This window comes from Hypanus sabinus, chromosome 5 (assembly GCF_030144855.1).
Source record: "Hypanus sabinus isolate sHypSab1 chromosome 5, sHypSab1.hap1, whole genome shotgun sequence".
Classification (NCBI taxonomy): Eukaryota; Metazoa; Chordata; class Chondrichthyes; order Myliobatiformes; family Dasyatidae; genus Hypanus; species Hypanus sabinus.
Window position 1 is genome coordinate 154018080 of NC_082710.1, and position 12105 is coordinate 154030184.

Genomic DNA, 12105 nt, shown 5'->3' on the forward strand with positions numbered 1-12105 from the left:
GGCCTGTCTCTGGCCTTTATGGAAGCTGGATCAAAGGACTCTTGACTATCTGAGGTAAAAAGAACAGTTCTCCCATTTCAAATGGCTGCAAGTGGGAGAAAAGCAGGAGCACAAAGCTAACAGTGCTGAACTGTTAGGGAGGTGAGGGTGGGAAATGAATGCTGAGAGGGAAGGAGAGAGCCTGTGGTTGAACTGCACAGTGAATAGATGGAATCGGGAGGGGAGGGGCAAAAGTGAGTGATGGTGGGGGGAGAGGTTCTAGGTTTGAGGGAATGGGAACAAAAACGAGGGAATTGGATGGAGATGGGAGGTAATCACAGATCGCACAAGGCAGTTTTCAAGCCAACATTGAAGCTGATAATTTTTCCACTGAGTCAGACATTGGCAGGTCTTCCGTTAAACTTCTGGAAAGTAAACCTTTCAATCTGATCAGTGAATCAGACCATTGAGAAGGCTGCCATTTGCACCTCCTTCCTCTGCTGGCTGTTCAATGATCTTTCCAAAAAAAAAAAATCTCACTAACCCCCTCTTCCCTTGTAGCCCCATGATCCAGTCCACACCCAGCTCCCTAGTGTGACACAACTAGTAAAGCCATTCCCTCCTGTGACTCGGGTTCAATCCCAACAGAGTTTCAAATGCTGTGGCGATGCGAGTTTCCCTGGGTGCTCCTGCTTACTCCCACATTCCAGAAGTGTATGGGATGGTAGGTTAATTGACCATTGTATATTGCCCTTAGTGAGAGGAAGAATTGATGGGAATGTGGGGACTCTTAGTTGTCACTTTTGCAGAGAACTGGCTCCCAGTCCATGGGGTGACCCTGAGCTTCTTGTTGCCTGCTACATTATTTTTCTGCCCTGCTCTGATCTCTCTGTGACCTACAGTGAGGCTTAATGCGAGCTTGAGGAACAACACCTCACCTTGAAGCCTTCAAGACTCGATTTCAAGTTCCTCAACTTTAAGTTATGGTATCATTCCCTCTATCAGAATTGCCTGTGCTCATTTTCAGTTTTTCTTTCTCTGTTGTTATAGCTTACCCCTCGGGGCATGCTCCGTGGCCAACATACCACTCTAAGATGCTTAGTGTGACCTCAAGTGCAATCTAACTAGCACGTTAACCCATTCAGTCTGCCCAGTTGGAGATGTGCTACCACTGGTGGTGTCAGGTTCGTGAGGACATTGCCAGGACTGGAGCCCGATTTATAGGGAGAAGTTGGCTCTCCTTGGAGCAGAGGAAAATGGAGCCAACCTCCAAAGGTGGTCTTTTGGATAGTGTGATTCACTGATTAAATTGCCAGGTTTAATTTCCAGTGAGAGCCCTGCCAAAGTGAGACTTGCTGATGGGAAACTTTATTAACCTCAATGTTTGTATGGTAACCGGCTGATCTGATAAGCAGCAGATGAGAAATCACCTGACTGATGAACCACTTGGCAGAAATAATGACAATGTGGACGTATTGCTACACAGGCAGGCTTATAGAGTAGCAACATATTAAGGTCCTTTGTGTAGAAACAGGCCAATTGGTCTACCATTTGGTCAACAAATGGGCATCTGTCTCTTAATGGCATTCCAAGCACTTGGTCCATAGCCTATGCTTGGGGTTTCAAGTGTTTGTACAGGTCCTTCAGTGCTGTCATTGACGTCTTTCACCACTCTCTGGCCGTGTGTTCCAGGTACTCAGAGCTCACTGGACGAGAAAGGCCCCCCCCCCCCCCCCGCCCCCAGATTCCCTCTAAATCTCAAAGTAAATTTATTATTACAGTGCATATGTATATGTCACCGTATACAAACCCAAGATTCATTTTCTTGTAGGCATAGTCAATAAATGTATAATAGAATACAAACCAGAGTAGAATTACTAAACGACTGCAACCACATGGGTGACCATCTGGGTGCAAAAGACTCAAACTGCAAATACTGAATGAAATCAGGTGGAGGTCCCTGATGATGGATGTTTTCCTGCAACAACGTTTGATGTAGATGTGCTCAATGATGGCAAGGGCTTTACCCATGATGGATTGCACTCTATCTACTACCTTTGTAGTGTTTTTGGTTCAAGGGCATTAGTATTTCCATGCCAAGCTGTGATGCACTCAGTCAATATACTGTCCTCTACACATATATATAAGTTTGTCAAAGTTTTACACGTCATGCTGAATCTTTGCAAACTTCTAAAGAAGTGGAGGCACTGTTGTGCTTTCTTCATAATTGCACTTTTGTGCTGGGTTCAGGACACGTCCTCTGAAATAATAACATCAAGGAATTTTAAATTTCTGACCCTCTCTACCTCTGATTCTCTGATGAGGACTGGCTCATGGTCCTCCAGTTTCCATCTTCTGGAATCAATAATCAGCTCCCTGGCTGACATTGACTAAGAGGTTGCTGTTATGGTTCCACTCAGCCAGATTTTCAGTTTCCCTCCTACATGCTGATTTATCATCATCTTTGATTCAGCTTACAATAGTGGTGTCATCCGCAAACTTGAATATGTCAGTAGAGCTGTGCTTAGCCACACAGTCATAAGAGTAAAACAAGTAGAACATGGTTAACCACACAGCTCTGTCGTGCACCTGTGCTGATGGAGACCATGGAGGAGGGGATGTTGCCAATCCGAACTGACTCCAAATGAAGAAATAGAGGATCCAATTGCATGAGGAAGTGTTGAGGCCAAGGTCTTGAAGATCAAAGGTTAGTTTTAAACGGATGATGGTGTTGAATACTGAGCTGCAGTTGTTAAAGAACATCCTGATGTAAGCATATTTGCTGTCTAGATGTTCCAGGGTTTCATATGGAGCCAATGAGTTGGCATCTGCTGTGGACCTGTTGCTCTGGTAGGCAAATTGAAGTGGTTTCAAGTCGCTTCTTAGGCAGGAGTTAATATGTTTCATCAGCAACCTCTCAAAACACTTTGTCACTGTGGATATAAGTGCTACTGGATGATAGTCATTGAGGCAGGTTAACCCAGATTCTTCTTGGGAACCAGTACAGTTGAAGCCTCAGTCTGCTGAAGTGAGAGGTTAAAGATCTCAGTTATCAGCACAGGTTTTAATACTTGTCCAGGTACCCCATCTGAGCTGGATGCTTTTTGTGGGTTCACCCTCCTGAAGGCTCACTCGATGGCCTCAGAGACTGAAATCATTATCATCAGGTCTGTGGGTGCATACGGGTCTGGGGCTTATTAAGCTGCCACATAACATCCTTATTCACAGTTTCACTCCATCCTGTGTATAAGTTCAACACAAAAGACAGCTACAGCTTAATACCATTCCTTGGATAGCAGCCACATTGGCTTGTAAGCTAGTAATATTATACATGGAATAGGAGTAATACCCTTCTGAGAAATTAGAACCATTTGACTGTTGAAGTTTCATTGTTGCTTTGAGAGAGCATTAGTTTAACATTCAGTTGATTGTCAGACTGTCAGTTAATTTTTTATATTTGCATGTAAAACAATTTACGACGTTACAACATTTACTGGACTTTTCAAAGGGCATAAAGCTGCGTTCCACCAGCATTTTGTGTGTGTGTGTGGCGCCAGAGTCCCTGAACAAGAATTTATCAGAAGGGATTTGCAGAGGAGTTTTTTCTTGCCAGAGCATAATGGGTAGCGGGAACTCACTGCCTGAGGGAGAGGGGACAAGAGGGTTTAGAGCAGTGGTTCCCAACCTTTTTTTGGCCATGCCCCACCTAATCACCTCTAAAATCCTGATAATTCTTATTATTCAAAAAGTGAACTCCTATTCACCTGGAGGAAGCCTAAAAGACCATTAACTTGGTTTAAACAAGCTTCCAAAGAACATGGCATTCATGAAAGAGAAATTGTAAAAAAAAATTAAGTGATATTAAAGTAATAATAATGACGAATAAATAAAACAATGCCGATTCGTTTCTACAGCATACAAAGACAGATACACCGTTTAAAAGAGATGACGCAATGTACACACCTTCACACCACCAAGAACCGAAAGCTACTGCAAAAAGCAGCATTGGCGCGACCTCGTACGAGTTTCTTGCGCGTTTGGACTTGTTCATTCGTTCCTTCCTACATCAGTCAATTCATTAATTTAATTATGAAAGCCATTTGATGGTTGTAATGATGGTGACACACTATATATACAGTACATACGCAATTACACATGTACATACAAGTATTTTTATGTATGCTTACTGTATATACACTTATGTATTAACTCGCACACACACTCATACACAGACTTACTAGAAAAATTCACTGTTAATAACTGATTCTCGAATTGCGCCCCTTAAAAATCAAATTACCCCCCTGTGGGGCGTACGCCCCACGTTGGGAACCACTGGTTTAGAGCTTCAAGTGCCGAGGTGTGACTAGACCAATACGTGGTTATATCGTCAGAGATACCGCTGCCAATGAGGTTAGGATTCTGAAATCCACATATCAATCAGTAACTTTGAACAACACATTGCTAACTGTTGATTGATAGGTAGGAGCGAGTCTGACTTCAGCAGGTACCCAGGCGATGTGCTGTTTATCTCTCTGTCCGAGTATGGCTTTTCTTCAACAGCTGAGATTGTTACTACCTCTGCTGTTTTGCCTTATCCCAGTGACCAAGCAAACACCTTCGTGAGTATAAGAGATTTATAGTCGTTCTGAATCTCTGTAGCGTTTCGTAGTTTGTTTGGAGAAAGCTCTCTGAGTGCATTTGTCCGAGTGGTGGCAAAATGTGTTTAGCTGAACCATACATCCGCGGAAATCCATTCCGTAATCGAACATAGAAACTTTCCTACAGATTTCTGTCCTTGGTAACTCCGTGGAATGCGGTCATGGTTCGATGAAGAGAGTTCCGCCCTGCTGCCCCTATTGACCAATCTCTCCTCGGGGTTTGTATTTGCCAACTCAGGGACGGGACCGTTAGCCCATCGACTCCGAGGTTACCCTCCAGAATGCTCGCCGGTGTTTGGGCAGTTCTCCCCATTTCCGCAACAACAGGGATAAGTTACACCATGTCCCGAGTTGTCGAGTGAAGTGAATCAGGGATGAGACCCCTCGCTTGCAGTGCTCTGTGCAGTTACGGTCAGGAAGGAAGTGGTTGCGCTGGAGTGAATGCGGACGAACTTCACCAGGATATTGCCTAGATTGCAGGATTAGAGCATACCATGCAGGAGCAGAGTCAGGACACTCGGCCCATCGGGTTGCTTCACTATTTCATCGTGGCTCCCCATAGCCTTTCACGCCCCGACCTATCAACCTCCGTCTTAAATACGCTTAATGACCTAGCCTCCATAACCGCCTGTGGCAAGGAATTCCACAGATTAATCTGAAGAAATTCCTGACTCTCTCCGTTCTAAATGGACGCCCCTTTATCCTGAGGCTGTGCCCTCTAGTCCAAGACACTCCCACCATGGGAAACATCCTCTCCACATCCATTATATCTTCCAACATTCAAAAAGATCCCCTTTCCTTCTTTTGAGCTCCAACGGAATGGAATTCATGCTTTGTTTTTAAATGAGGGGACCAAAACTGCGCTCAATATTCCAACTGAGGCCTCATCAGCTCCTAATCGCATGGCAAACATCCTTGCTTTATATTCTAGTCCTCTCGACACGAATGTCACTTTGCACCTCGGATTTTGTATTTTCTCCCCGTTCGAAAATCCCTTCTACCAAAGTGCGTGACTTCCCGACGCGGCGTCCCATCTGCCACTGCAGTGTCCACTCTCCTGATCGGGCTAGATCATTTTGCGGCCTCCCTGCCTCATCAATCCTACCTGCCCCTCAAGCTGTCACCCTATTGTTATTTAAGTTAAGGGAAGAGATTGCACAGGCTGGGTTTGTTTTCCCTGGAGAGTAGGAGGCCGGGCTGTGGATATTAGATTATGAGTGGGATAGTTAAGGTAGAGAGAAACATAGAAAACCTACAGCACAATACAGGCCCTTCGGCCCAAAAAGCTGAGCCGAACATGTCCTTACCTTAGAATTACGCGGGCTCACCCATAGTCCTCTATTTTTCTAAGCTCCAGGTACCTATCCAGGAGTCTCTTGAAAGACCCCATCGTATCCGCCTCCACCACCGCCGCCAGCAGCCCAAAGATATTTACTTTTTGCCCAAGTGGAAGTGTTCGAGAAAGAAGATGTTTCAAAGGTCCAAGTTAATAACAAAGAAGAGTATACAATATACATCCTGAAATGCTTTTTCTTCGCAACCATCCACGAAAACAGAGAAGTGCCCCAAAGAATGAACAACGGTTAAATGTTAGAACCCCGAAGTCTCTCCCCGCCCGCGAGTAAGCGGCGGCGGTGTTAATTTAAGATGAGAGGGAAGAATTTTAGCGGGGACTTGAAGGGGATTTTTCATCAATAGCATGGTTGGGGTCTGGAACGCACTGCCTGAGGGGGTGGAATCTGTCTCAGCATCCGGACAAATCCTTTTCGTTCGGTTGCCAAAGAGGGTAAATGGGATTACGAGTCTGGAGGCAACGAAGCCCGATTTCCGCACAACCCTCGCGTATGATCAGGACACGGGCGGATTTACTGGTTGCGGCAGGGCATCTACTGTGTGGTGGACTCGATTCGCTGTGGCATTTCCAGTTCGCGGGAATAAACCCTACCGTGACGGGCGGGGGCGGGGGCGGGCCTGTCGCATAGATAGGCACAACAGACAGCGTATTTCAGCGCTTTCGTACTCCTGAGCTTCTACCCCTGTTTAATACCCTCACTTTAAGCTGTTGGCATTCACTGGGTCAAAGGACGGGGTGAGCAGTCTTTCAGAGGGTTTATCTAGCGGAAGCTCTGATCGTTGTTGCTTTCCGCCCATTCAGCTGCTTATTGTGAAACTCCATTCCCCGTTTGAAACAAACTTCGCCACACAGTCAGGTTTATCCAGCTATCCACAAGCCTGTGCCCTCGGCCTCGTCTGCTCTAACTCCGTTCACGAGTTTGCAGATGACACCACGGTAGTGGGCCGTATCTCGAATAATGCAGCGTACTGGAAGGAGATAGTCCGGTGACATGACCCCCGACAGCCTTTCCTTTGGTGTCAGTAAAACAACGGAGCTGCTTATTGACTTCAGGAATGGGAGGGTGCATCCGCTTCTTTACATCAATGGTGCTGAGGTCGATGGTATGGTTCCTAGGAGTGAATATTGTCAACAAACTTTCCTGACCCAAATTCCTTGATGGCATGCAACATATGCCATGCTCTGATAGTTTTTTTTTACTGCTGCGTGGACCCACCATTGCTCTGAGCAGGAAATTTTGGGTGGCCTGAAAATTGCAGGCCATTTAAATGTTTTTTTTGTAATACTATGAATGCTTAGAATGAGAATTGAAAAATCGCATTCTTTTGATTTTATTTATTAATGGAAGCTTATAATGAGATACAATAAAACAGAAAATCTTTCACATTTCGTATATTTTTTTCTGGTCTGTATTTATTGCAAATCCATTGTCTGTAAACACTGTCCAGATTAACTTCTCATCCAGATGAAAGATATATCTTAATCCTCATTAGATTATCCATATGTTCCACTTCTAGTCTGTTCTGGGTTTACATTTGAAAGTTTTGAACAATGTCAACAAGACTTGTCAGTTCTTCAGATTGTTTTTACTAAGCATGTAGTTCAACCCATTAGTCAATGTCTCAACTGAACTTGTCTTTCTCAGAAGCAGCACGTCTGCAATCACAATATTGCTGCGATATTTTTGACGCAATGGTAGTTTGTAACGGGAGCTGAGTCAGCAGGACTTTCATTCTCGGTTTATTGTTACAACTTTAACAATGTTCTAATGTGAAATACTGACACTGAAGCTCTGAACTGTTTCAAAGTGAAGGTTGTGGTATGTCTATTTTACAGAAAAGTTTCGGATTATATTCATTTACAATTAATTACAGGGTATTTCACAATTATTTTGACAAAGGAATTCCAGTTACATGGCATTGAAGGCTATGTGCTGGGGAGCATATCAGTTACCGCGTGGCTGCGCGTCCATGCAGTTTAGAGGGAACAGTGATGGCATTGCCACGGAGCACACCAGCTCTTCTACTTCTGCAGGAGGATAGAGAAACTTGGCATGCCCCCGCAACCCTCACCAGTTTTTAAAGATGAGCCATAGAAAGTGACCATCTGGACACATGGCGGCTCGGTATGACAACAGTTCAAGAAAATGCAGAGAGTGGACAATGGAAACCAGGTTCCACTTCCTGGAGTCGGTCGACACTTCCAGCTGCTTCATAGTTAGGGACCTCTTTTATCCTGCAGTTATAAGATTATTGCATGTTGCCCTTGTATGATAAGATGGGTTCTTGATCTCACAATCAATCTCGTTATGACCTTGATCCTACTGGCTACCTGCTCTGCACTGTAAAATTTTATTCTGCATTCCATGGTTGTTTTACCTAGCACTGCTTCAATACAGTGTTACCATGAATCAGTATGTATGCAAGACACAGTAAAATGTCAATACTAAACCAATTTACCAATTTGTAGCATATCCTCAAGGGATATAGAGAGACAAGGATGTCTAGGGAAGAGTTGGCTGCTATTAATCGCCTGTATAACCAAGTGATGCTCATGTGCTCAAAAGTAGAGGACCACAGATATCCAGTCAGGTTATGGCATGGGAGAGGACTGCAGAAAGAAGGTAGATTTGAAAATGAAACTGAGAAATTGTGAATGGGGAGGTTGCAGGACCTATTATCCCAGTTGGACAGAAGCCGCCTTTCTAACAAGGGTACAAATGCTTTCTATGGTGAATCTGTAACAGTCACTAAGGGTCGATGGGGACAAGCTGAATTTTGTTAGTGTGCTGATGAATTAGAGGTGCTGGTGATTGTCACTGGCCATGAAGCCTGTTTACTGTCCTGTTACTTGGATCAAGCTGAGAAGTGCAGCTTGTTTGCCTGCAGGTCTGCAATAAAGCTCTTGAATGTTTTACCCAGCTACCTGATTACAGCGCCAAGCATTGTCCACGCTGGGGTCCCAGAGAGTATCAGCTTACAGTTACATGGTGCAGAAAGCCCTGTCCGTTTTCAGGTTTACTGCTACGACATCATCAGATACAAGAAATGTTCCGAGGTCACCTACTTTACGCTGAATGCAGAAAATGGTTATCGTGAAATTAAGACCCTAACGGTGAGTATTTTATGAATGAAAAGCTCACTACTCCCAATATGTCTCACCACCAACACCAGTTATGCCCGTTCTAGTTATGGAAATTTGCCCCCACAGGACTCTGAAATTACAATGCCAAAATTTCAAGATTTGACGTAAAACTCACTCTGTCAGAATAACTATGAGGAAAAAGTAAATAAAAGTGCACAAACTTAGATTTTGTCTTTAGCTCTCATTTCCTGATGCATGTCTGGAAACGACTTAGTCAAAGTGCATTTATGCACTGCTACATTGATTCAAAGTCAAAGTTGAGATTATTGCTACATGCATAAATAGATGTAGAGTATGCATAGGTGCAATGACAAACTTACTTGCAACAGGATAGCAGGTGTGTAGAGTCATAGGCTGCACCTCCATCTGTTTCAACCCTCCTGTGTCATTGAATGTTCAATAAAAGTGCTGGGAACACTCAGCAGGTCGGGCAGCACCTGTGCAGAAAACGGTACTCCCTCAGCCTTATTCTCTCCTGGAACACCAACAAGGCAGTGACTACTTGCCTATTGCTGGGAATATGAATGGAGTCACGAATCACATGGCATGAAAGCAGGCCATTCGGCCCCACTGTCTATACTAACCAAGATGCCCCATTCAAGATAGTTTCCGCATTTATCCATAATTTTCTAAACTTTTTTTGTATCTGTCCAACTATTTTTTAAAAGTTGTTATTATACCTGCTGCAACTACTTCCTCTGGAAATTTATTCCACCTTCATACCACCCTCTGTGTGTAAAAAAAAATTTGTGCTTCAAATGTCTCTTAAATCTTTCTGCTTTCAGCTTATGCTGAAGGCCAGCATGCTAAAAGCATTCCTTCCACCATATCTACCTGTCTCTCCACTTTCATGGAACCATATACATGAACTTCAAGGTTTCTCAATTCTACCACTCAGCCAAGGTTGCTGCCATTCACTGTGAGAGTCCAAGTGAAAGTTCATTTGATGTTCCTTGGCCCACTTACCCAGCTCGTTCAGAACCCCTGTGATTCAGCATAACCTGTTAATCTTGACTTTGTTTAAAATGATTACTACCCTACCTCGCCACCACCCCTCATTCCTTCTCCACCCCAACAGGTGACCCAGAAGGCTATCAAAGACCTGCGGCTATGGCGACGGCGAAGGCAATATGTCTACCTGGTGGCAGAGAGCCAGCTCCTTCCACGGAGAAAGATGGTGCCCCTCAAACTGTCCAGTAAGAGGGGTTATATCTTCATTCAAACAGACAAGCCCATTTACACCCCCAACCAGAATGGTGAGTGCTGTGATGCAGGAGGTCTCACTTGGAGCCCGTCATGGGTGGGTGGGCATGCTAATCCCACAGACTCCTGGAAGAGGAGCAGTGGTTCCTCCACACCTGCGTCTTCCACAGGGCAGTGGCAGACCCTGAGCCTGGCCACCCATGGCTCAGGCTGTTGCCCAGGACAGGAAGATCCCCTCTCATTGAGACCTGGAGTCTGTTGGGTGTAGGTGTGACTGCACACACTGTTTGAGGGAAGGACCAAGCCCGCGGTGAGGGTGGGGAAAGCTATGGGTTCCAGGCTGAGTCTAAGGAAAGTGGGGGTGGGGTGGGGCAGCATTTTGACATACAGGTGCAAGCACGCACTCATACACTGACATATGCATGAATGCACATATGCACTGACATATGCATGAATGCGTGCACACACACACACACACACACACACACACACACACACACACACACACACACACACACACACACACACACACACACACAGACACACACACACACATACACACAGACTCATGTACACACACACTTGTTCTGTGTACAAACATACATGCATTAACCCACATACATACTAACTCATAAAGCCATACTAGACACACACTAATCCACAAACACACACACACTCACACACACACACACACACACACACACACACACCTTCACATATTCTCTCTCACTCTCACACACTCTGACACATTCTTTCACTCTCAGGATCAGAATCAGGTTTATTATCACCAGCATGTGATGTGAAATTTGTTAACATAGCAGCAGCAGTTAAATGCAATACATAATCTAGCAGAGAGAGAAAATAAATAAAATAATAATAAATAAGTAAATCAATTACATATATTGAATAGATTATTTAAAAATGTGCAAAACAAGAAATACTGTATATTTAAAAAAAGTGAGGCAGTTTCCAAAGCTTCAACGCCCATTTAAGAATCGGATGGCAGAGGGGAAGAATCTGTTCCTGAATCACTGAGTGTGTCTTCAGGCTTCTGCACCTCCTACCTGATGGTATCAGTGAGAAAAGGGCATGCCCTGGGTGCTGGAGGTCCTTAATAATGGATGCTGCCTTTCTGAAACACCACTCTCTAAAGATGTCCCAGGTATTTTGTAGGCTAGAGCCCAAGATGGAGCTGGCTAGATTTACAGCCTTCTGCAGCTTCTTTCAGTCCTGTGCAGTAGCCCCTCCATACCAGACAGTGATGCAGCCTGTCAGAATGCTCCCACAGTACAACTATAGAAGTTTTTGAGTGTATTTGTTGACATGCCAAATCTCTTCAAACTGCTAATAAAGTATAGCCGCTGTCTTGCCTTCTTTATGACTATATGAATATATTGGGATCCTCAGAGATCTCACTTTCTCTCTCACTCTCACTCTCTCACCTCACTCTCTCACTCACTCTCTCTCTCACTCTCACTCACTCTTTCACTCACACTCTCTCACTCACACTCCCCCATGCTCTCTCTCTCCCCCACGCTCTCTCTCTCCCACGTGCTGTCTCTCTCACACTCTCACTCTCTCTCTCTCACTCTCACTCACTCTTTCACTCACACTCTCTCACTCACACTCCCCCATGCTCTCTCTCTCCCCCACGCTCTCTCTCTCCCACGTGCTGTCTCTCTCACACTCTCACTCTCTCTCTCTCTCTCTCTCACAGTATAAACATTGTGTGTATCTGTATAGTAAGTGTGTTTTTATTGGATATTG

At 44.6% G+C, this 12105-nt stretch overlaps 1 protein-coding gene across 1 annotated transcript in view; it reads left to right on the forward strand.

Annotated features, from left to right (window-relative positions):
* The first annotated feature begins 336 nt into the window (after positions 1–336).
* The window catches only part of LOC132394479 (complement C4-like), a 133340-nt gene continuing 121571 nt past the window's right edge, over positions 337–12105 (forward strand). Inside the window, exons 1-3 of the mRNA XM_059970687.1 lie at positions 337–4598; positions 8913–9105; positions 10214–10391. Coding sequence (XP_059826670.1) covers positions 4495–4598; positions 8913–9105; positions 10214–10391 — 475 coding nt within the window. The 5' untranslated portion in view covers positions 337–4494. The remainder of the gene's footprint in view (positions 4599–8912; positions 9106–10213; positions 10392–12105) is intronic.